At 33.7% G+C, this 26,306-nt stretch overlaps 2 protein-coding genes across 2 annotated transcripts in view; one reads left to right on the top strand and one right to left on the bottom strand.

Annotated features, from left to right (window-relative positions):
* LOC114337532 (facilitated trehalose transporter Tret1-2 homolog) overlaps positions 1–26,306 on the bottom strand; it is a 337,833-nt gene that overhangs the window by 61,116 nt on the left and 250,411 nt on the right. The window lies entirely within an intron of this gene.
* Positions 1,309–21,337, top strand: LOC114335437 (protein yellow). Its single transcript, XM_050643299.1, has 6 exons — positions 1,309–1,625; positions 5,541–5,880; positions 7,702–7,931; positions 12,790–12,904; positions 18,930–19,121; positions 21,080–21,337. The coding sequence occupies exons 1-6, from the start codon at positions 1,411–1,413 to the stop codon at positions 21,221–21,223; spliced, it is 1,236 nt and encodes a 411-aa protein (XP_050499256.1). The 5' UTR covers positions 1,309–1,410; the 3' UTR covers positions 21,224–21,337.

Genomic DNA, 26,306 nt, shown 5'->3' with positions numbered 1-26,306 from the left:
TCAAGTGCTCTTCTCATAATATGCTCTCCATATATATTGAATAATTGTGGAGATAGTATACATCCCTGTCTGACACCCCGTTCTGGATGATATTCGCTTGAAAGTGTGTCAAGCACTTTAACTGATCCAGTAGTGTGTTCGTATAGTTAAGTTATAAGCGAAATAAGGACCTACTTCTTTCAGTATTCGGCATAAGTGTCTCCACTTGACCCTGTCGAACGCCTTACGATAATCTATAAAGCAATATGTACAGTGGAACATTGAATTCCCTAGATTTTTCGATTATCTGTCTTATATTCAACAGGTGTTCTCGAGTACCTTTACCTTTGGTAAATCCAGTTTGCTCTTGTGGAATTTCTCTTTGAAGGAATGTTTTTAGTCTCTCATTGATTATATTATGTAAATAGCATTATTTTACTGGCATGTGATATAAGAGAAATAGTTCTATAATTGTCGCATTTATGGAAGCTGCCTTTTTTATGAATTGTTGTTATTGTAGATTTTGTCCAGTCTTCAGGTCATTGTTTAGAATGCCATATTTGGTTACAGAGTAGATGAAGTAATTTCACGCCAGTTTTTTCTGTGGCTTTCAGCATTTCTGCTGTTATCATAAAACTGTCTGTATAAAGACACATAAAAGCCAATAGACTAAGATGGCAGGCCACGTGGTACGGAGTGATGACGACAGACTGATTAGCAATGTGTTTTGGGAAAGACCAGACGGTAGAAGACCGGCAGGACGGCCTAGAAAAAGGTGGAAAAATGCAATCAGGGAAGGCCTGAAAAATATGGAAATGAGACCATGGGAAAATAGTAGCACAGGATCGGCACCAATAAAAGACATTAGTAAACGCGGCAAAGTCTCACGAAAAGTTGTAAATGCCAGAGATGATCCAAAATATAAGTAATGGAAATGATTAGAAGAGATAGAGTAAGGAATAGTGAAATCAGTGAGCGTATGGGCATAGACATTGACATTGTGGAAGCTGTAGAATGCAAAAGGCTAAAATGGTATGACCATGTTGAAAGTATGAATGATCAAAGATGGCCAAGAAGAATGTTACAGTGTATTCCGTTCATTCTTTTTCGTCACATTATGTTCAGATGTTAAAAAAATACCAAGTCTTTTTATTATTTTTTTTTGACGGTATACCGTGTAAATCAATTTAAAATATACATCATTGCAAAGGGCTGTTACATAAAATCGCTAAATTAGCAATTACCACTCCCCCACGGACACGCTTATGGATCTCAACCAAGTGGGAGGAAGGAAGGAGAACTTGAAATAATCGCTTTTTTTACTAGCAGCATTTAGTTCTGTACAGTGCTAATTCAAAACCGCTGAAGTCAGGTCAGGTTCACCGCGGGACAGACCACTTTCTAATATTCGCGACACATACACTCGCACAAATGATTCTGAAAAGCGTAATTCTGGTCAGCGTTTTGTGTATATCGGGAGTGATCTCACAGCTCCAGGATGTTTTTGAATGGAAAGAGTTGACTTTCGCGTGGCCTAACGAAGAGGCTAAAAACGCAGCTTTGACGAACGGTGATTATGTGCCGAAAAATAATCTGCCTCTGGGGCTCGCGAGGTGGAAAGACAAGTTGTTCGTCACCGTACCTAGGTAATAGTTTAATATTTATTATCCAAATTAATAATGTGTGTCACTATTTGTTAGTGACATTATAGCCAATTTTTACAAAAACATCATTGCCTCTTTGGCAATCAGCTGTATGATCATTTTACAGAGATGTCAATGTTTTACTTTCTTCTATATACTTTTTTGAGGTACCACTTCCACAATAGTGGCCCTCCATTGTCGAAATCAAAGAAAGGTATTTACGAACCCTGCTCATAGTTTCGTTACAAATTGTTTTATGCATGCTATGTTTACCTTTTTGATCGTTGCTTATAGAGCCGTTTTCCGTCTTCTCAATAACAGTTCGAATACATCTATTAGTACCTTCAATGGTAGATATAAAAACCTTTTACACACTCTATTTTTTTTACTTTCGACATTGTTAGGGACATTTTCTACTACTAGTCATTGACTATTACTTGTAGTGTGTTGGTATTATTACTTACGAGTACGTTATTCCTGCTCGAGATTAATTCACTTTTTTTCTGATAGCGGTACGGATCTGACATTTTTAAAATAATAAAAATTATTCCCTTTCTTTAATGTAACACAATTCCAAAATTCTCACTGATGCAGTTTGAAAATATCTAAAATTGTCTGTTATAATGGCATAACTCATTAGTGCCGGTATTGCAAGAAACAATTTGTCTCAAAAAACCCCACCTCACACCATATCATAGCGACACCTGTAACCACTAGCGGACATTTGTGCTACTATTATTGTGCCAGTGTTGCAGGTCAGAAATAAAGCTTTCTCAAGCCCTCTGGCAATATAAACTAAATTTTGTCAATTTTTGTGTTGTGCCACTAATGCATCATACAGCCGACGATATAACACTAAAAATACTTCAAAACTTGTATTTCCTAATACCATTCATCAATACAATCATTCCTCCTACTAACAACTAAATTAATACTTTTTATCAATCATGCTTTAAAACAGTATAATTATTATAATACAATAAGTAATCGGAAAACCTTGTATGCATTCCTATATTCTTGAAATGATTATGTAAGAAAGGTGATATATTATATTATACCTGCTTTGTTTCAAACAAATTAGAATAAGAATAATAATGATAGACATACATCACTTCAGTCAAAAGTATTCATTGTATTCTCGTAATTATATTACTTATAATAAAAACCGCAATCAATATTCTGTTATGTAACATTTCTACTTTGAAAATCGATTTCAAAGAAATTGCATTGCATCCTGTTAGGGCAGTCAATGAGGTTATTTGGCTCCGAATTCCATCCTACTAAATCGATTTACTTAATATTTTCACAGTAAGTAGAGAATAGCTCAAGAAATAAAGTCTACCCTATGCCGATGTGTGCTTTTATCTTGGGGGGTGGTTCCCATCCCTTCTCGGGAGTGAAAAATGTTTTGGTTACAATAACCACGGAAGTGGCTAGAAAATCCAATTCTAAGCAAAAACTGTTCTATAATTTTTTTTTTGAAAACTCAATACTTTTTGAGTTATTCGTGGTTGAAAATTGGCCGTTTTCATTGAAAAATGACACCTTTTCGGACGGTTTTTACGAATACCTTAAAAACTTAGCATCTAACGAAAAAAACTATATAAAATATTTTTGTAGCTTATAAAAACATAAAGAGATTCGTTACATCATAAATCTTCTAGTTATAATACAAACAGAGATATGGTAGGTGAGAAGAGTTTGTTTTTTTTGGTGCATGCTCAAATCGGTGTATTCAACTTGAAATAAAAGAGAAACGGTCGATTTTAGGTATATAATGCTACCCATACCTTTTGTAGTGCTTGAAAAGACCTTTAAAATGAGCAATATTAAATGTCGATTACATTCAAACTAAGCGAGATATGCTGCAAAAAATATTGATGACTAATGTATTTTAAGAAAAAATGAGAAGTATATTTAACACCTCATCCATCAGAATTTAAATGCATCGTTTTTCTTTTTGCAATACTTTTTATTATAGTGTTATTTCTATGTTCAAAAAGTTGGACGGGTTTAAAATAAATGGTTTTTGAAATACATAAGATCAAATTATAGAGCGCATTTTTAAATTTTCTTAAGAATCTTCCTTTTTCTCCATGTAACTCAAAAATGATAAGAGATACGAAATAAAGATATCACACAAAAATGTAGGGTTTTGTTAGATAAAAATTTCGTTTTTGTTTTTCATTATTGTATCTCCTCTCATTTTCAAGTTACATGTAGAAATAGGAAGATTTTTTAAAAAATTTAAATTGATCTTATTTTTTTTTCAAAAACCATTCATTTTAAACCCGTTCAACTTTTTAAACATAGAAATAACACTATAATAAAATGTATTGTAGAAGTAAAATGATGCATTAAAACTCTGGTGGATGAGGGATTAAATATACTGCTAATTTTTTCTTAAAATACATTAGTCATCAATTTTTTTTTGCAGCATATCTCGCTTAGTCTGAATGTAATCGACCTTTAATATTGCTCATTTTAAAGGTATTTTCAAGCACTACAAAAGGTATTGGTAGCATTATACACCTAAAATCGACTGTTTCTTTGTTATTTCAAGTTGAATACACCAATTTGAGAATGTACCAAAACTATTTTGACCTACCATATCTCTTTTTGTATTATAACTAGAAGATTTATGAATGAACTAATCTCTTTGTTTTTTGTAAGCTATAAAAATGTTTTATATAGTTTGTTTAGATAGACGCATAGTTTTTAAGATATTCGTAAAAAACCGTTCGAAAAGGTGTTATGTTTCGATGAAAATGGCCAATTTTCAACCACGAATAACCCAAAAAGTATTGAGTTTTCAAAAAAATACATAGAACAGATTTTGTGTAGAATTAGGTTGTCTAGCCACTTTCGTGGTTATTTTAATCAAGAAATTTTCCACCCCGAGAAGGGGGTGGGAACCACCCCCAAGGTAAAAGCGCACATCGATATAGGGTAGACTTTGAATTAGGAGATAAGTAGAGGCTAGGCCCAAAATGTCATTAAAATCCATGCAGTAGGATAGAATTCGAAGGCAATATCCTATTCTTGCTCCCATTGACTGGCGTATGTGGCAAATAAATATTCAGAGGATACAAAATATGTATCATATATCTTGTAAATTAAATTACTAAGGTAAGGAGAATTAATAAATAATAAGGTTAGAAGAGAGAGGTAATAATAACTATAAAGAAAATAAAGTAGGAATACTTGGGTCAGGTTATGAGGCACAGTAAATATATTATAGAGTACTACAGCTAATTATTATCCATGAGAAAATAGATAGCAGAAAGGATTCAGGGAAGAGGAGACACTTGTAGCTACAAAACTTGGGTAATGGTTCAGATTTTTATCTGCCGAACTATTCAGATCTGCCGTAAACAAAGTCAGAATAGCCATGTTGATGGCCAACGTTCGGAACGGACAAGACACATGAAGAAGAAAACATATTACAAGAGGAATATTAGAGGAATATTATAAGAAAATAAAAATAATCGGTTTCGTTTTGATTCAAATCTAGTCTCTTGCCATCCCTTGACACGTGTTTCTAGGTTTACCCGTTATCAAAGAGGCTTTGCAAGAAACTGATCTGAACCAAAACGCACCATCTGCTCGATATAAATATTCAAATATTGGAGTATAGTTAGAACGACCTCTAACGGGGAAAGATGACATGAGTGTCGATAACGATTCAAGTAAACCGTTTACCCAAACGGGCGACGCTTAGGAAAATGTTCCACCAACACGTCTCAGTTTACCCATCTGAATCGTCATCATTGTGTACTCTAATACAGAGTATGGTGTAAAACAAAATGAAAATAAACGGTTTCGTTTTGATTCAAATCGAGTTTGCAAAACAAATTACAAAACTCGTTATCAATTTTGTATCAAATGTAATAAATTTTAAATAAATTTTTCTTTTAGATGGAAAAACGGCGTAGCAGCTAACTTAAACTACATCCCTCTGAACACAACAGAAAAATCACCATCTTTGCACCCTTATCCTGACTGGAAAGCAAACCAGATTCCAAAAGAAGGAGAATCGCCAGCCGAAAACCAAATTGTATCTGTGTTTAGACTTAAAGTTGATGAATGTGATCGATTATGGTTGATAGAGACTGGATTATCGGAAATTTTAGGAAATGGAAGGCAAGTCATACCTACATCAATTGCTATCTTTGATCTGAACACGGATCAGTTGATCAGGAGGTTTAATTTACCGGATACTGATATTAAAGGGGCAGATTCTTTCTTCGCTAATATCGTAAGTATACTTTGAATTTATTATTTTCCGTTGTCACGTGTTTTTCGTAAATTAATTTAAGTCATTTCTTCCATACACGTCTTTTCAATAACATACATTATTTTCAATACATTATTTTCAATAACATACATGTATTATCATTTTACTAGCTTTGTAAAGATTCATGTCAGAATTCATGCATCATTTATTTGAGTATCCATGCATCCGTCACCATGCGACGGTTTACCGTTTTGCAACTTCTTAATTCTGTATATTACGTCATTTATTTTCTTCTTAACTTCATACGGTTCTTGCCATTGTCTCTGTAGTTTAGGAGACAAGCTTTGACGATGTTCTGGATTATAAAGCCAGACAAGATCACCTACTTCGAAGCTTTCATTCTTTCATCGAGAATCATAATTATTTTTCATTCTGTCACTGAGAATCTGGATGTGTTGTTGGGTAGTTTCATGAATGTTATTCATTTGTAACTTCAGGCGGTTGACATATTCTTCGCCTGCAACATGTTCCTGAGAAGGTCTGCAGCCAAACTCTAGGTCGCAGGGCAAAAGAACTTCACGACCCAACATCAGGCAGGTTAGAGTCTGACATGTAGTTTCATTCACGGCCGAGATGTAGGCCATCTGATTCAACTTTGGACAAGTGTTTACCCATCGTTCGGTTCATCCTCTCGACCATTCCATCTGATTGAGGATACAGGGGTGTCGTTCTGGTCTTATTGACACCAATCAATTTATAAACGTTTTGGAAAAGGCGTGACTCAAAGTTTCGCTCTTGGTCGGAGTGGATCTCCAAGGGGACACCAAATCGGCTGAAGAATTCTTTAACAAGTACCTGTGCAACGGTAACAGCTTCTTGATTTGGTAGTGCATAGGCCTCGGTCCATTTTGTAAAATAATCCATGGCTACCAGGATATATTTATTTCCAGCATCGGTTTCTGGACGTGAACTTACAATGTCGATTGCTACTCTTTCCATAGGACAACTAACATTGTACTGTTTCATATTCATAGGTGCTCTCTTTTTACCAACTGTACCATTACTGGATGTACTTCACATTTTCGACACCGTCTTCATACATCATCTTTACAGTTCACCCAATAGAACCGTTCTCGAATCTTTTATAGCGTATTCGTAATACCAAAGTGTCCACCTGATGCACCGTCATGCAACTGACGCAATACTTCCGACACTTTACTCTTAGGTACAATCAACTGAACCTTAGATTCTGTACCATCATCGTTCTCAAAGGTTCTGTACAGAAGATCATCTTTTATTACCAGGCAATTCCATTGGCTTCAGTAGGCCTTGACTTCTGGACTACATGTACTAATGTTTTGCCAACTAGGTCTCTCACCTCGACGCATCCAATCCAATACTCTTTTTATACATGGTACATCTTCTGGGGTGTCTTGTAACTGTTGGGGCTGCCATTGCTTATTAACTACGGTGGTTCGTCTCACATTGCAAAGTTGTTCCTATATTTTAAGCCTGTGATTACAACTCTTCCAGTACTCTTCGCGCGTATCTTCAGCATCGTGTCACGAGCCACTCTCCATACCATTTCCTCCAAATGTTCATCGTTTCGCTTATCGCCTTTTTCCACGGTTAGTACTCGATTGTTTCGTGAAGCTTGGCTAGCTGCTTCGTGTTCCAAGGCAATAGCGAGCGCTTCATCTAAAACTTTCGGTCTCGCTAGTCGTAAAGTTTTCTGCAGGTCACTATTTCTCAACCCATTAACATATATTAGATTGTAAAATTAATATTATTATGTAAACTGTTTAGATAAAATATATCTTAAAAATAATATATTATTTTTAGATCGTAGATACAACGAAAAGTCAATGTGACAAAGCTTTCGCCTATCTACCAGACTTGGGAGGTTATGGAATAGTCGTATATTCTTTCGCTGACAACATCTCTTATAGAGTTAAGCACAACTATTTCCACTTTGATCCTCTTAAAGGAAATTTGAACGTTGGCGGAGTCAATTTCCAGTGGACTGATGGAGTGTTTAGCATTGCTCTAGGACCAATAAATGAAACAACTGGGTAAGCACTTTTTAAACTATAGTCTTTCGTTTGTTCAGTTCAAATAGGCCTTGATCCCGTGTACCAAAAAACACTTTATTAATAGCAAGCTGACAATTTGTTAATAGCTTAACGGTGTCTCGTCGGACAAACGTTGATGTACGGGAACACTGGAACAGGGGAAGTTTTAATTGTGGAACAGGTTACAGGTTTCGAACGTCAGACTACGAAAACGTCCTATTAGTCTAGTAAAATAGAATTACACTACATGTAAATCAAAATGTAAATTCGTACAGATTGAAACAAATTTTATATCAAAGTTTAGGTGGGTACAAAAGATATTTTCAAGAAAGTATCCAAATCATACACGGGGATCATTGTTTAAATAATTAAAAAGGGGTCATTTTTGCATAAAAATTACTTTTTTAACTGCTGAGGTCATCCAATTACTAATGAAGGTCTATAGGATTGTTTTCTTTAAAGTTTAAGGGTGAATCTTTCATATAAGACTTACTAAATTAAATTTGGCCCCCTATTTATTTAAATAATTATACATAAAACTTTAAAAACAAATTTACAAAAAATTATTTTTAGCGTTTTAAATAAGCACTATAAAATATCTTACTCTACAGGATAAGTTGCGATATGTTATCAGTATTAATAAAAAAAAATTGGTGCAAAAATATTTAATATTTTTTGAGATATTGAATTTGTTTATTAAATATTACTCTATTTTCAATTGAAAAAACGCGGTTGTTGCCAAAGAAATATTAACCTGTATTAAATCTTCTTATTTTTTATGTATATTTTCGATAAATGTATTGATAAATTCAAATTTCAATTAAACTTCCCCCTAAAATGGCATTTGAAAATTATTCAAATTTGTTTTTTTAATAGCGTCGCGGGGATTAAATATTTTGAAATGCCGTTTCGATAATTGGGTTCCTGGGAATTTTTCACTAATTAACAAATTTTTTTGTCTTTTTTTCCTCTTCTTTTTTTTCTTGGAATTATATTACTACGGGCCCTTTTTGGGTTAAGTTTCATTAAGAATGTTGAATCTCTAAGTTGTAGATTCTAGACCTAAAAATATTAAGATTGGTCTAAAATCACTTAAATAAAATGTGACTACTTACTAAGTTACACGGTGTTTTATTTAAAAATTTTAAAATTATTTTTACCAAGTACTTTCAAACTATTTGACGTATCCTTAACATACTTGACAGAAAGTGTGAGTACTATACAGTCTACTAAATTGTGATAAATAAAAGTTTCTAGCTACCACCAGAGGCGTACGACAGGGGACAGTTAATGGTTGACCCTTCCCAATTTCTACGCCACTGAGGAAATTACTATTTTAGCGAAATTTTTCGATTCTCCAATACTTTCTATGTAAATAATATACTCCTTACTGTTAACGATTAAGTCATTAGTTTTCGAGATATTGGACGTTAAAAATGAAACGGCATAGTTATATTGATTCATCCATTCATTTATTTTAAACTTCCAATATCTCTCAAACTGATGACTTTATCGATACCAATAAAGTTATTTACATACAAAGTATTGGAGAATCGAAAAATTTCGCTATAATAGTAATTCACTCAGTGGCGTAGAATTTGGAAAGAGTCAATCATTCACTATCCCCTGTCGCACACCTCTGGCACTAGCTAGAAACGTTTATTAATCACAATTTGGCAGGGTGTATAATAGCCACACTTTCTGCCAAGTATGATAAGGATACGTCAAATAGTTTTAAAGTACTTGGTAACAATAATTTTTAAATTTTTAAATAAAACATCCTGTATCTCAGTAAGTAGCCACATTTTATTTAAGAGATTTTAGTTAAATCTTAATATTTTTAGTTCTAGAATCTACAACTCAAAAATTCGACATTCTTAATAAAATTTAACCCTACAAGGGCCCGTAGTAATATAACTCCAAGAAAAAAAGAAGAAGAAAAAATGACAAAAAAATTTTGTTAATTAGTAAAAAATTCCCAGGAACCCAATTATCGAAGCGGCATTTCAAAATACTTAATCCTTGCGACGTTATTAAAAAAACAAATTATAAACAAATTATAAACAAATTTGAATAATTTTCAAATGCCATTTTAGAGGGGAGTTTAATTGAAATTTGAATTTATCAATACATTTATCAAAAATTGACATAAAAATAAAAATAATGAGATCTTAATCAGGTGAATATTTCTTTGGCAACAACCGCGTTTTTGCAATTGAAAATATAGTAACATTTAATAAACAAATTCAATATCTCAAAAAATATTAAATATTTTTTACCTTTGAATTTTTTTTTGCTTAATACTGGTAACATATCACAATTTAGTCTGTAAAATAAGATATTTTATAGTGCTTATTTAAACCGCTAAAAATAATTTTTTGCAAATTTGTTTTTAAAGTTTTATATACAATTATTTAAATAAATAGGGGGTCAAATTTAATTTAGTAAGTCTTATGTGAAAGATTTGCCCTTCAACTTTACAGAAAGTAATCCTGTTGACCTTCATTAGTAATTGAATTACCTCAGCAGTTAAAAAAGTTTTTTTTTTGCAAAAATGGCCCCTTTTTAATTATTTAAACAATGATCCCCTTGTATGATTTGGATACTTTCTTGAAAATATCTTTTGTACCCACCTAAACTTTGATATAAAATTTGTTTTAAGCTGTACGAATTTACATTTTGACTTTTTTTTATTTTATTAGGCTATATGTATTTTGTCGAACAGAACTTCCAATTGATTTGTTACCCTTTCATTAAACTCTCATGCAAAAATCAGACTGCTATTTATCACCAACATAATTCCTGTCATTTGACATGTTCTACGTGTCGGATTTATTAAATTGCCCAACATAATTTGCGGGACAAACATTTTTTATATATTATATAAAGTTTGCTATTTAGTCCAGAAAGCCACTGCGCATCCGCTAGGAAAAATATTCCGATTCGGATTTTTTGCACAATCTTACTCAAGAAGGACCCCTTTTAACAAATTTGCATGTTGCCAGGACCAAAAGTTGGTCAAAAATTGTTTAAAGGTTGTTTTTTGTTTTTTTCCTAAAATTATTTTTTTTATGGAACAAACTTTTTTAGGTTTTTTGGATCATTCCAAACAAAAAAGGTCTTTAGGTTCTTTTTAAGAAATTATTAAATCCTTTAAACATCGACTTATTGTCGACATTGTTGTAGTCGAAATGGCATAATTATTGTAAAATTAAGGTCTTTTGACCTATCTATGTAGCTAGTTCCAACTACTTTGGATCTTAAGTTTCTACCACCTGATGATGGACTGATTGGTCCGAAAACGTTTGTGTGATTTTTGTACTATAGATGTACCCACTTTTATCCAATTTGGATCATTTTAGATAAAATTTTAATAAAAATTTATATACCATTTACCTACAAGTGAAGTTTTACTTCCTTAGTAAGTGAATTATATAAATGTTTATATTACTGAATAGAGAATTGAAGAACCTTTAAAATGAGCTAGCACACGACCCCTATTCTCATTTAAAAATCATCAATTACGTCATCACGGCCAGATGGATGACGTCACTAGTATACCATATATGCCACAATATCATAACTTAAAAATAAAAATCGACCTGTTTCGGGATTTTTCCTTAAAGTCGCCGGTTTACGTAATAACGAATTTATTCCTTTCATTTGCACCATGCTGTCGGTGGAAAATAGTGTCGCGCACGCTTGATTAGCAATTAAAAAACAAAGGAGTTTTGAATATTGTATTGCAAAAAACTCTTCGGGATTCCATCAATCGATGTTTAAAGAATATACCTACCTTGGCAGCATTCAAATTTTGAGTGTTTCACATAGTTTTTGAGGGTTAAAAATGGCCAATTTCGCAATCTTTCAATTTTTAATCGCTTATATGTCAAAAACTATCAACTTTAGAGAAATGTCACTACAGACCTTTTCTGTTTGAAATGATCCAAAAAACCTAAAAAAACTTTGTTACATGCAAAAAATAATAATTTTAGGGAATAAACAAAAAAGAAACGTTTAAAAAATTTTTGACCAAATTTTGGTCCTGGCAACATGCAAATTTGTTAAAAGGGGTCCCTTTTGAGTAAGATTGTGCAAAAAATCCGGATCGGAATATTTTTCCTAGCGGATACTTACTGTTCCAGTGTTCCCATACATCAAAGTTTGTCCGACAAGACACCGTTAAACTATTAACAGATTTTCAACTTGCTATTAATCACCTTTTTTTTGGTAACCGGTGAATTGCTCGAATGCAATTGCTCGAAAATCAATTGCTCGACATGAAATTCTCTCGAAATACAAATTGCTCGAATAAAAAAGAAAATTATATATCTAAAATATCTAATACAAAATATAGACATAAGAAAGATTCTTGAAATAGGACAAATTATGTGATATTCCACGTATATAATCGTATATTAATTTATGCTGAAAAAGTATTTATTACAAATCTAAAATATCTTTGAACTTTTAAAATAATAAGAAAAATAACGGTTTTGATTTTCTCTCATTATAATTAGGGATTATAACAATTTCAAGGTATTAGGGAAAGTTTAAAATCATTAAATACCCATTAACATGCTTACTCATTACCATATGTTTCTTTATTGGGCATGTATTATTATTATTTTGCATTATTGTGAATAAAAAATATTTTAGATATATAATTCTCTTTTTTATTCGAGGAATTTGTATTTCGAGCAATTTTCATGTCGAGCAATTGATTTCTAGCAATTGCAAGAAATATTGTAATTGATTATTTTTTCGTTGGAACAAGAAACAAATAATCAACATAGTGGATTTTTAATTGTAGATTTTTTACTATTTTTGAAGTATATAAGTATGTTTTCTGTTGCAGCTACAGAACAGCTTATTTCCATGCTCTAGCAAGTTGCAATGAATTTTCCGTCAGCACGGAAGTTTTGAAAAATGAACTACTGGCTTCAGATCCATCCTCGTTTGATATGTACAAAGTAAGTACCAGTATAATATGGTTTTCTCTAGATACACACAGCGGCAAAATTAACGCAACACTTTAAAAATGGGACATGTTAGATATCTCCAATTTCCTAAACTTGCTGTCCGATTTGAGTGATTTTTTTAGTATGTGATAGCCTTATTATTTAAGAAAATCGATGTAATGATATTGTTGCTATACAGGTAAGTGTCATTTTATACCGGGTGTAACAATCATACGGGTTTTTTTCCTTAAAGTTCGGAACTCTCTGTGGAATATCCTAGCATATATAAAATATTGAAATTAAAACTCAATTGTAGCCTTAGGCTTTCTTAACATTTTGTTTTTTAATTCATTCTTTTATTCGCTTATGTTCGCATAATATTCATTCGCTTATGTTCGATAATAAAATAGAAATGCACTTTTATCTTACAAAAATGAGGTATGCTATTTGGTCTTGATCAATATCATTCCAAATCTCGAGAGCTACTGTTTCTACCTCTTGTAATGTTCTAGGAGGTGGCCAACGCTGTCGTAGTCTTCTAAAGTCCGAAGATTTACCTGTTGTAAATATTCGATTACAGTTTGTGAACGTGAGGTCTTGCATTATCGTGTATTAGCAAATAATTGGTACCAATATAAGGAGCCGATAGCATGGTAGCTAAGTCCTTCGCTATGTAAGATCAGTGCTTGAACACACTCATAGCGGGTCAAATTCCTTGTAGCGCGTTCCATTTCCACCAAATAAAAAAAATACGGACTTAATTGAAACTTTAAATAATAAATCTACTAATTTTAACAACAAACCAGACACTTTTTGACTGTTAACAATTTGACATTCAATAAAAATTGTTATTTTATCATAGCCTACTTTAGGCTTGTTCAGTCGCGTAGCGTGAGTTTCGGCTGCCCGGAGCGAAAGACAATTTTGGCGCCCTCTAATTTAGGTATTTTAATTTAATGTATACTATACATTACATATATTAATTATAGAGAACTTTTCGGCGAGAACAGTCATCATTATTTTGCATTATACAGGTTAGATTTTAAACAAAAAAGTTTATCTAAGTTTTACAATCACGTTTATTAATTCTCTGTCAATATTATCTGCAAAGAATTTACTTTCTGAGCGCACAATCTTATGTCCCCTTGTTTGTAAATATTTTTGTGCATCATTCACTTTATGTAGCACCGGTTGCCACAGGCCCAAAGAACAAAGAAAGGAAAATGACTGTATCGAAACTAGTAAAGCACCTGCATCTGTCCTAGTGTTTAAGCTTTCACCTGCCTCTGTCAGTATTTCTAATGTGACGAGAATGTGTTTGTAATGATGCCATGTCACATTTACGGCATCGCCTCTTGCACTCCACCGCGTGTCTTGAACTCTTTTTGCTTTTGCCTGTAGCTGCTATCAGAACTTTCCAACGATGTGTCGAAAAAAGTGTCGAAAAAAGTTATTGAATCCACTTCAACTGAGGCAGCGTGTAAACAAACTAGGTTTAACGAATGATTTGAGCAAGAGCAAGGTACAAATTCAGCTTTAGGGTTTATTTCTTGAATTATTTGCTGATCTCCTGAATACTTTCGAGCCATAACAGCAGCATTATCATATGCTTGGCCTTTACAGTTGCTTATATTTAGGCCACCAGCTTGAATCTTGTCCAAAATTATCTTTGAAATTCCTTCAGCAGTTTTGTCTTAGTTTCAATGACATATATAAAAGATTCCATTACTTTTACTTCCAGATTTTCAATTACTACGTATCTTAATACCTGACTTGTTTGATCTTTATGAGAAATATCTGGAGTGCTGTCGAATATAGTAATTGAATAATACTTTTCTAATATCTCACAATAAAACACTGAAAAACGTTTGTTTTCTATACTTCCACAAAATTTATTACAACTATGTTATTACTACAGCTGTTTCGGCAAAGTGCCTTTCTCAAGTGATATATTTTACAATGTGTTTGCCTTTTTAAGTCTTTAACTGAAGAGGTTGAGGAGTGGGGAGCTGTTTGTCTCGAGTTGGTCATTCAGAATTATATCTGTATTTTTCAATTTATTAATTTCCATTGATTCTAAAAGTGATAGCTTAAGCCCATTACTATCAGATATATTTATGAACCAACTTGAAACAACAATTTCTAAACACCCCGTATTTAAACAATTCTTATATTGGTGGAGATACGTGGATGACATACTAGCCTGCTTTACAGGAACTAACAGACAACTTGACCAATTTCTATCATACATTAATTCACTTCATAGTAATATTGAGTTCACAATAGAAACAGAACAGAATAATTCCATAAACTTTCTAGATGTAACGATTACCAGACTACACAACAAACATGAGTTCTCCGTATATCATAAACCTACCCATACTGACACAACTATACACAATTCATCATCCCATCCTACACAACACAAATTAGCAGCCTACCATAGCATGAGACATAGACTGACAGAAATTCCTATGACAAAAAATAACTTCGAGACAGAACTAAATATCATTAGACAAATAGCAGTAAACAATGGCTATAACGAACAAACAGTTAACAACACAAACCATACATACTCATAGACGTTTCACGACCATGTTAATCTTTCGGATCGAATTAACGCCATCTCTTGATTGGAATGGGAACTAAGTTGACAAATTTTAGTTATGTAGGAATTTCAAATTATAAATTTTGCGGGATTTTTGATGAAATTTCGCAGGAAATTAAAACAACAGAAAGACAATTCAATGTTTTATTCAATGGTTTACTGAAAACTTCAAATGTTCCAATTTGTTTTCAAAATGGTATAAACACTACTGCAGCCTACTGCCATGTGTCACGTGAAAGCACTGATGTGTAATATTGAGTTGAATGAAAATCTTTGAAATAATCTTGTAGGATGATTGTTTAGATAAAACCTTTTAATCTTTTACAAACTTCCAAAGGCCAAATATATAGGCTCGAAATGTTGATGACACACTTGTCTATTGGAATAAACTGTTTCAGGATCTATTATGTTGTTTTTTAAATGTGGAGAAACACAACACGGGATGATCAATGTAAACTAAAAATTCTACTCACAAAAACGGAGAGGAGGTTAATAGAATGATCAAAATTGTGATTAAATCTAATTAAAAACGTAACACCACTATAATAAAATATTTAAGCCACAAACTGTAAAATAGAAAGTAAATAACAAATTAATTTAATTGTCAACTGTCAGTTGTTAAATATGACAAGAGAATTGACTGACAGCGACATCTCTGGATTGGAATGGTAACTAATTTGCTGTCTTGACCTTGACAATTTACGTGAAACGTCTATGAGTATGTATGGTTTGTGGTTAACAACATTTTAAACCAAAAACTCCATAAGAAAGCCTTGAAATTAGTGTATCCACCACCACAGAAAGAACCCAGTACCTTCTGCTCTCTCACATATACTGGGAAGATAACAACAAAAATAGCCAGATACATAAAAAAGAAAGGAATAACACCAGCTTTCAGAACTAACAACAACTTAAGCAAACATATTAAAAACAATAAAAGCCGAAAGAGAAAGCAACTACAGAGTCATCATCATCCAGCCTCAAAAGTCCACTGCTGAACATAGACCTCCTCCCCTCGTTTCCAACCCCATCTATCCTGCGCCGCCCTCATCCAGTTTTTATTTACCTTTCTTAAGTCGTCAGTCCATCTTGTAGGCGGTCGACCGACGCTTCTCTTGTCTTCTCTTGGCCTCCATTCCAATAACCTCTTCGTCCATCGCCCATCTGTCATTCTGGCTACGTGTCCTGCCCATCTCCACTTCAACCTGGCTATCCTCTCGATGACGTCAGTCACCTTTGTTCTTCTCCTGATTTCTTCGTTTCTGATTTTGTCTCGCAGAGTTATTCCTAACATTGACCGCTCCATTCTTCTCTGCGTGACTCTTAGTTTGGTAGCCGAGGCTTTAGTTAAGGTAAGTGTTTCTGATCCGTACGTCAAGACTGGGAGGACGCACTGATCGAATACCTTTCTCTTTAGACATGTGGGTAACTCACTTTTAAAAGTTTCTCTCAGTTTTCCAAATGCTGCCCACCCAAGACCGATTCTTCTCTTCAGCTCATGAGTCTGGTTATCCCTGCCAATCGTAATTTCATGTCCCAGGTATTTATATCTATCTACGAGTTCTATTTCCTTCCCACCAATACTGATGTTCTGGTTGGGTACCAAATTTGTCATTATTTTTGTTTTCGAGATGTTTATATTTAAACCTACATTTTCTGTAGCTACAACGAGTTCTTGTACCATCTCTCTTGCCATACCTAGATCCTCAGCTACTATGACTATATCATCGGCGAAACGTAAGTTGTTTAGGTATTCTAGAATACCTAAACTACAGAGTGGTGTGTACAAACTAACTTGTGGTGACTGTCCGAAAACTTACATCGGTCAAACTGGCAGAACTTTTGACAAACGGATAGCAGAACACAAAAGGGCTTTCAACAACAGAAAAACAGACACTTCTACATACGCACTTCACCTTCTAGATCATAATCATTCTTTCAATGAAGATTTTCAAATTCTACATATTCAAAATAAAGGCCTTAAGCTATCACTTTTAGAATCAATGGAAATTAATAAATTGAAAAATACAGATATAATTCTGAATGACCAACTCGAGACAAACAGCTCCCCACTCCTCAACCTCTTCAGTTAAAGACTTAAAAAGGCAAACACATTGTAAAATATATCACTTGAGAAAGGCACTTTGCCGAAACAGCTGTAGTAATAACATAGTTGTAATAAATTTTGTGGAAGTATAGAAAACAAACGTTTTTCAGTGTTTTATTGTGAGATAAAATGAACTTCCATCAAGTAACGGTCGAATCCATCAATTACTTTTCTAATAATTGAATAATACTAGAAAAGCCTTTTTTATTTGTCCGATGATATGTTGGCGAACATTATTTCGCAAAATGGCAATAAATTCGTTTTTTATTTGTAATGACATATAAGTGATTGAAATTTTGCCACACATTTTAGAACTTACAAGATGTTCACGAAGTAAAGAATCGTATTTTGCAATTAAATTAACCAACTCTAAAAAGTTTCCTCTATTGGTACTGGTGTTGATGTCCATGTAAAGTAAATTTTGTTTGACAAGGAATCTTATAATATCAAACAGTCTGATAAGAATTCCCTGCCATTTCTTTATCTCTTTTGCCACTATGTCTTGTTCTTTTTTTCAATAGTCTGTCCTTTTTGAAGCCAGCTCTCCAACTTGAAGTCTTCGGTGTATTTACGTTCTCAAATAAACGACAATAAAAGCAAAATAATGATGCTTTAGATGGAGAATAAGCCATCCAAGTACGTAAAACTTTTTCTCGCAGTTACGGTAAAACCATTCCTTAGTAAGCCGTCTTGTCTTTCCTTTTGATTTTAAAGATTCCGTGCTCCTTTCAATCGGTCCGAATTTGTAGTTGCGATGAAAATATAAAATGGTTCAAATATTTACAAAATATTTTTATTATTTATTGTTAAATTTTGCCGCCCCTGCCGCCCCCACTACTCTACGCCACTGGGCTTGTTTATTAAACTAGGCAGAAAATGAGGATTTATTGTTGAAAAAATGTGGCTAGTTGTTAACGTACTTACTTTTTTATAATCCAACATAAGCAAATGAATCAAAAAAGAAAATGTTAATAAAGCCTAGGGCAACGATTGAGTTTTAATTTCAATATTTTATATGTGCTAGAATATTCCACAGGGTGTTCCGAACTTTAAGAAAAAAACACAGTATGATTGTTACACCCGGTATAAAATGACATTTATCTTTCTAGCAACAATATTATTACATTGATTTTCTTAAATAATAAGGCTATAACATACTAAAAAATCATTCAAATCGGACAACTGGTTTAGAAAATTTGATACATGTAACATGTCCCATTTTTAAGGTGTTCCGTTAATTTCGCAACTTTGTGTATTAAAGCTTAACGGGAGATAACTTTTGTTTTTCAATGTCACGTGTTTTACATAATGTTTTGTTTTAGCTTGAAGGATTTAAGAATGACCAAGGACAATCTACATCTTCGGAATTCGACGTTAAAGCAAATGTCTTGTTCACGACTCAAATACAAAGGGATGCTATCGCTTGTTGGAATCCTAGAAAAAAACTCGATGCTAACACATTCGCACTGGTTGCACAGGATCACGAAAAACTGATTTTCACTAATGATATCTCGGTGAGCACTAAAAAACTTTTATCCATCGTGTCTTACTACTACTTCTTTAATCATCATCATTATCATCAATGGCGTTACAACTCTTCGTGAGTCTTTGCCGCGTTTACTATTGCCTTTCATGTTTGTCGGTCCTCTGCCACTAATTCCCATTGTCCAACTCCCATTTTCTCCAGATCTTCTTTAACTGCATCTTTCCACCTTTTTCTAAGCCGTCCTGTAGACCTTCCATCTGGCCTTTCCCAGAACACATTGTTTATAAGATGATTCGTTACTGCGCATCACATGCCCTGCCCATCTGAGTCTATTGGCTTTTATATATCTGACTAGATTTTCTTTTCCGAATAGAGATTCTAACTCGTTATTGTATCTGCGCCTCCATTCGTTTGTCACGCTGTCTCTGCAAGGACCATATATCATTCGAAGGATTTTACGTTCCCACACCAGCAATTTATTTACTTCTCTTTTTGTTAGCGTCCATGTTTCGCTTCCATACGCGACTGCTTGCCGTATTATGGTCTTATATCGCTGGTACCTATGATTAACGTGATTCCTAATACATTACCAGTGAAAATAATAACTCTTTGATAAGTGTTGGCGATACAATTTTTTTCATATACCCCCCCCCCCCCCGAAGATTATAACTCCCAAAATATTTATAACGAAAAGATTTGGTTTATAATAGCTGCCGACGAAAACAATTATTTCTGAGAACTGTTTAGTATTTATAATTTTCGTGGACCCACAAACAGAAATGATGTTATAATATAATAAATGATGGTTTTGCTTGTTTTCGATTCAGAGGGTTGCACACCAGCTAGACAGGCTGTTTCTACCATTTCAGGCGTCTTCAGTAGCTTTTGTTAGCGTGCACACCTCTGAATCGAAAAATAGCTCCACCATCATTTTAAAGGAAATCTGAAAAATAATTCAAATTTTCCATTAGACGCGATACAGCGACATCTCATAACAAATTGAAGAGTCGCAGATGCAGAATCCACCAATTTAATAAAAATTAAAATGGTATACATAGTCCTGTGGCGGTAGAAACCGCCTGAAATGGTAGAAACAGCCTGTCTAGCTGGTGGTCTAGCAAAACCATCATTTATTATTTTATTTCCTTTACTCGGTTAGAGTACTGAAAGTTCCTCTGCTGTCCTTTTCCTAGACGAATGAAGGCGGAATGTGATCGTTTCCCTTTCGTTTTCTATATTCGTCGTCTGCTGTCTTATTAATTGAAAAAGTCGCAGATTAAGGATGTACCAGTAAGAACTTTCAACGCGAAAAGTCTCAGGTTTAAATTACTATGTACCATTTTAATTTTTATTAAATTGGTGGATTCTGCATCTGAGACTCTTCAATTAGAAATGATGTTATTTGCTGATACTCCTCAAAAAATAACTTTTTTCGCTAACACTTTATTAGGGATTATAATTTTCAGAATCATATAATCGAAAATAATATTTTTCGCGGCGTTCATTGAAAATTCTACTCTTATAACGGTATTTTTCGGAGTTATACTTTTCGTAGGCGGCGGCGGCGATATGTCTGGATTTTTGCACCTCGTGAAAGAAGTTTTGACTTCATTAGATGTTGCATGGCAAAGAAAGATCTGTTTCCTGCCATTATTCGCGTACTTCTCGCTCTATTTTTTTTGTCATTTGTGATTGTTGCTCCTAGATATTTAAATTCTTTAACCACTTCAAAGTTATGATCGTTTATAGTAATGTTTTGCTTTATTCGCCGTCGTTCTTGTTGTGAGACGACCATGTATTTTGTTTTGTCTTCATTTATTTTTAGACTGATGTTTAATGCAGCTTCTTCAAAGCTCGAGAAAATAGCCTTAACTTCTAATCGCGTCATTAAACCTTACTTATTCTTAATTAATTATATTTATGCTTAGTCATGTTTATTCTTAATTAGTTATATTTATATCCATAACTCTTAACAATATTTTGTAGATTGATGCTGAAAGAAACCTCTGGGTGTTATCGGACAGATTGCCAGCATTTATTTACAGAGAACTAAATCCGAACCAAATCAACTACAGAATTATGAAGATGAATATCGATAGTTCCATTAAAGGTACACCATGTGAAGCATAACACAACCCAGTATTACCATCAGTGATTGTATTATTTTTATAAATACATAGTTTATAGTATTCCTAAATTGTATTAATTATTTATAAAACAAGTACATTACAAGTTAGTTAAGTACTTATTGTTTTCTTTACACATACCTCCATCACATCTCCTGTTTCTCCTGCACAGGTCCTAAATCTTATCATCATCAGTGGCGTTACAGCTCTTTAAGAGCCAAAGCCTTCTTCAGAACAATCCTCCATTCGCGCCTGTCTCTGGTAACTCTTCTCTATCCACTAATTCCAATAAAGTACCCCGCACAAACCTTATGGAAATTAGATCCCAGTGGATTTCGTTCATACTTTGGGAAAATACTCTTTGAAGCATTCTGATAAAAAGTTCTCATGGGCACAACTCAATCGTATGAAGGATTTTCAAGATATAGAGGCACAAACTCAGAAAATTATAAGATTTACTGAGTATTCCAATTCCCTGTTATTGGTTATCTGGCAACATGTAGAAGTTTGGATCAAGGAAAAGTACTAGTAGTCTAGGATTTTTTCCTGGCTATCCAATGGCGTTCTTTACTTTGACCTTGACCTTCAACGAACGTCATCTTCTAGAGTTTCGAGGGTTTTCGGCATTAAATTGATATAAACAGATTACTCATGGGTTTTTGGGATCGCTAAACACGAATATGCCATCAGAATTGACCTCCGGAGCACGTGGTGGCGATGGCCACTGCAAGGGACGTCATCTTCTAGAGTTTCGATGGTTTTCGACATTTAATTGATGCAAATGAATTATTGGAGGGTTTTTTGAGGTCGCTAAACACGAATATGCCACCAGAACCGACTCACGGAGCACCTGGTTTCCAAGGTCAATGAAAAGGGCTCCTGGAGTTTCGAGGGTCTTTGGTACTATATTAATGCAAACGGATTAGTTATAGGTTTTTGGGGTTGCTGAACACGAATACGTGATCAGCTCAGACACAGGAGCACCTGGTGCCTAAGACAGGTTATCTTCTGGAGTATCGGAAGAATCAGATTGATTACTCTTAGGTTTTTAACTCCAGAAGATGTCCAACCTGTCGGACACCAGGTGCTCCTGTGTCTGTGCTGATCACGTATTCGTGTTCAGCAACCCAAAAACCTATAACTAATCCGTTTGCATTAATGTAGTACCAAATACCCTCGAAACTCCAGGAGCGCCTTTCATTGACCTTGAAAACCAGGTGATCCGGGAGTCGATTCTGGTGGCATATTCGTGTTTAACGACCTCAAAAAATCCTCCAGTAATTCATTTGCATCAATTAAATGCCGAAAACCATTGCAACTCTAGAAGATGACGTCCCTTGCAGTGTCCCTGGCCACCACGTCCTCCGGAGGTCAATTCTGATGGCATATTCGTGTTTAGCGATCCCAAATACCCATGAGTAATTTGTTTATAACAATTTAATGCCGAAAACCCTCGAAACTCTAGATGATGACGTCCGTTAAAGGTCAAAGTAAAGGTCGCCATTGGATAGCCAGGAAAAAATTTAGACTACTAGTACTTTTCCTGATCCAAACTTCTACATGTTGCCAGATAACCAATAACTCGGGGAATTGGAATACCCCGTAAAGCTTATAATTTTCGGAGTTTGTGCCTCTATATCTTCAAAATCCTTCATACGATTGAGTTGTGCCCATAAGAACTTTTTATCAGGATGCTTCAAAGAGTATTTTCCCAAAATATGAACGAAATCCACTGGGACCTAATTTCCATAAGGTTTGTGCAGGGTACTTTTAAATTGTTCTCTAAGTTGTCTTGGTACCCAAGTCTCGGTCTTCCTCTGGTTGGTTGTCCTATCGGCCCTCTTCGGTCTAAAACTTTTCCGACTATGGCATCTTCCTCTCGCCTGATTACATGTCCTATCCACCTAAAGCGTGCTACATTAATGAATTTTACGCCAGGTTCTCCAAAACGTCTATACAACTCAAAGTTGTAACGCCTGCGCCACAAACTTTGTTCTTTTATCCTTCCATATATTCTTAGGATTTTTCGCTCAAAACGTTTCAACAGTTCTTTTTCATTCTGTGTAGTTGACAAAGTTTCTGAACCATATTATGTTAGCACTGATCTTATTATAGTCTGGGCTGATTATCGGAGAATAGGCCATTTTTGGGAAAAGTTATTTACCAGCAATTTTATTGCTGGAATCGAATTATAAGATCCTATATATTAATAATATAGGTATGCAAAGTCCTCAGATAGTGTGCTACTTTTTTTATAAACAAAATGGCGCTCGAAAATCGTGTTTTTTTCAATTATTGCTCTAGAACTCCGAAGATTTTAACTTTACAACAAAAACACTCAAATAAAAATTCACCGTGATTAAATTCTGCATAGAGAAGTGTTTTTCCCGATCATCTCCGACGAAAATTTTCTTCGGAAAATGCGGGTTTTCCCAACAAAATCTTTAATTTTCAAATAAAGTTTTAGGTAAGTAATTATTTACCAATAATTAAATAATTTGGTGACTTATAAGCCTTCTTGGTTTAGATTATAGTTCCAGAAGCTGGTGAAAATTAAACGAATATTTTAGCAACAATTCAATTGTTAATTAATAATTTACGGTCGCAATAATAACCAAAATAATTATTATACACTGATCAAACTTTGAAATCTTATAAAGATGAGATGCGTGTTTAACATTTTGTTGACAAAATATAAATTTTTTATTTTTTTGGATAATCTTTAAATGTTTAAAAAAATAGTTATAAACAAATTAACGTTTCTCAGAAAGTTTTTATTATATTATAATTTTAAAAAATAGCTAAAATGCGCATTTCAAATATCTTGAAAATGAATGCTTTAAAACTTTTTTGCAACCATTTGCAAAAAAGTTATGAAACAGCAAAGTAAACATACGATTACTACGGTGTTAATAATTTTTTTAATTCTTTCAAAGCGTAGAAGTGAGTTTAAAGTACAAGCTAATTATTTATAAAACAATATCGATTATCAGCTTAATGGTTATATTTTAATTAAAGATTATAAATATATGTTTTTGTAATTTACACGCGCGAAAGTAGAATAATACAGTACCGTAGCTACCCGCCCACATAAACAACTCGCGAGAGTTTAAGCGTGTCAGTCGCTTCGAGTGAACATTTTATCTCCGGCTCTGTATCAAGCCTACTTTCGCGCTAAAAATTACAAAAAAAAGTATTTTTAATCTTTGATTAAAATATAACCATTGCACTAATTTTTGACATTCTTTGTGAGTAATTAGATTTTACCATAGACTCACTTTTAAGCTTTGAAACAATTAAAACAAATTATAAACAATGGAGATATCATATATTTATTTTGCTGTTTCCTAACTTTTTTGCAAATGGTTGGAAAATTTTTTTAAAGCATTCATTTTCAAGACCTATGAAATACGCATTTTAAGTATTTTTTAAAATTAGATTATAATAAACAATTTCTAAGAAATGTTAATTTGTTTATAACAATTTTTTTTAAACACTTAAAGATTATGCAAAAAAAAGAAAAATTTATATTTTGTCGATAAAATATTAAACAATCATCTCATCTTTATAATCTCTATAAGTTTGATCAATGTATCATGATTATTTTGGTTATTATTGCGATCGTAAATTGTTAATTAACAATTGAATTGTTGCTAAAATATTCGTTTAATTTTCACCGGCTTCTGGAATTATAATCTATACCAAGAAATCTTTGATGTCACTAAGATATGCGGTTACGTGGAAGAGCGCTTCTTAGCTGGTGTTTCTAGGAACATCATCTAAGAGCGAACGTCGCCTTTTGCTTTATTATAATTATTACTGTTTGTCTAGTTTGTATTTTTTTTTTAAAAAAAGCAATAAAGTCATTATTATTATTATTATATTCAATTATTGATTAATAATTACTTACCTAAAACTTTATTTGAAAATTATAGTTTTTGTTAGGAAAACCCGCATTTTCCGAGGAAAATTTTCATCGGAGGAAATCGTGAAAAACGTATCTCTATGCAGAATTTAATTGCCGTGAATTTTTATTTGGGTGTTTTTGTTGTAAAGTTAAAATCTTCGGAGTTATAGAGCAATAATTGAAAAAAATACGATTTGTCGGCGCCATTTTGTTTATAAAAAAAGTAGCACACTATCTGCGGACTTTGCATACCTATATTATTAATATATAGGATCTTATAATTCGATTCCAGCAATAAAATTGCTGGTAAATAACTTTTCCATGAATTTTGCTAATTAGCCCAAAGTATTAGTGTTTTGTAAACATTCAATGTAATTCTTCTAGGTATTTTTGACGCCATCTGTCTTCTTAAGCCATAGTAATTTATTGGCGTAATTTTGGCGTTTATTCATTTATTGGGTAAATTATTGGCGAGCAATATTCTTCTTTTAATTTCTTCACTGACATTGTTATCTTTAGTTAACAGCGAGCCTAAGTATATGAAGGTGTCGACACCAGTTCCAGTTCTAAGTCGTCAATTTTTTAGTCCCATTCTCTGTGCAAATGCCCTTAACGGCCGAAATGGTTCGGTCGGAGATTGTGTGGACCTACCTACGATGTCTATGTCACGTGCGTATTCGACAATTTGTACTGATTGGTTAAAGACAGTACCGCTCGTATTTATCTGGGACTCTCGAATTATTTTTCCTAAAGCCAGGTTAAATAAGAGACACAATAGTATATTTTTGTAATGGAAGGGTCTTGAGAAATTGTACAGGATTTATATTAGGTTTGTTCGTAGAACGATCAGCAACCGTTGCCAACCATCAGACGCATGCGCGTTCGTAGTCTACGAACTCAAACTGTTAACTGCGCAGCGCCAACAGTTAACTGCGCATGCGTCTGATGGTTGGCAACGGTTGCTGATCGTTTGGATCGTACTACGAACAAACCTATTAGCATCCAAAAAATCCATATCGATTTAACTTTTAAAAAGTTTTAAACAAATATTATTTACATGCATTGTTTACATTACGTAAATGGGTGACATTGGTTTTGCAATGTAGGCCACTCGTTTTGAAAACACCGAAGTCAGCAATTATGTTCCTATTAGGAATTCACGCTCATATTTGGGTGTAGT

The sequence above is a fragment of the Diabrotica virgifera genome, chromosome 2 (assembly GCF_917563875.1).
Source record: "Diabrotica virgifera virgifera chromosome 2, PGI_DIABVI_V3a".
In the NCBI taxonomy this organism is placed as follows: domain Eukaryota; kingdom Metazoa; phylum Arthropoda; class Insecta; order Coleoptera; family Chrysomelidae; genus Diabrotica; species Diabrotica virgifera.
The sequence above is the reverse complement of the archived record's forward strand: the minus strand, read 5'-3'. Positions and strand labels throughout refer to the sequence as shown.

Bases quoted from the DNA above. Each gene is read 5' to 3' on its own strand.
- LOC114335437 (XM_050643299.1), top strand. From the start codon at position 1,411: ATGATTCTGAAAAGCGTAATTCTGGTCAGCGTTTTGTGTATATCGGGA. The intron at 1,626-5,540 runs GTAATAGTTTAA...TTTTTCTTTTAG, and splicing joins TTGTTCGTCACCGTACCTAG to ATGGAAAAACGGCGTAGCAG. The intron at 7,932-12,789 runs GTAAGCACTTTT...TTTCTGTTGCAG, and splicing joins CCAATAAATGAAACAACTGG to CTACAGAACAGCTTATTTCC.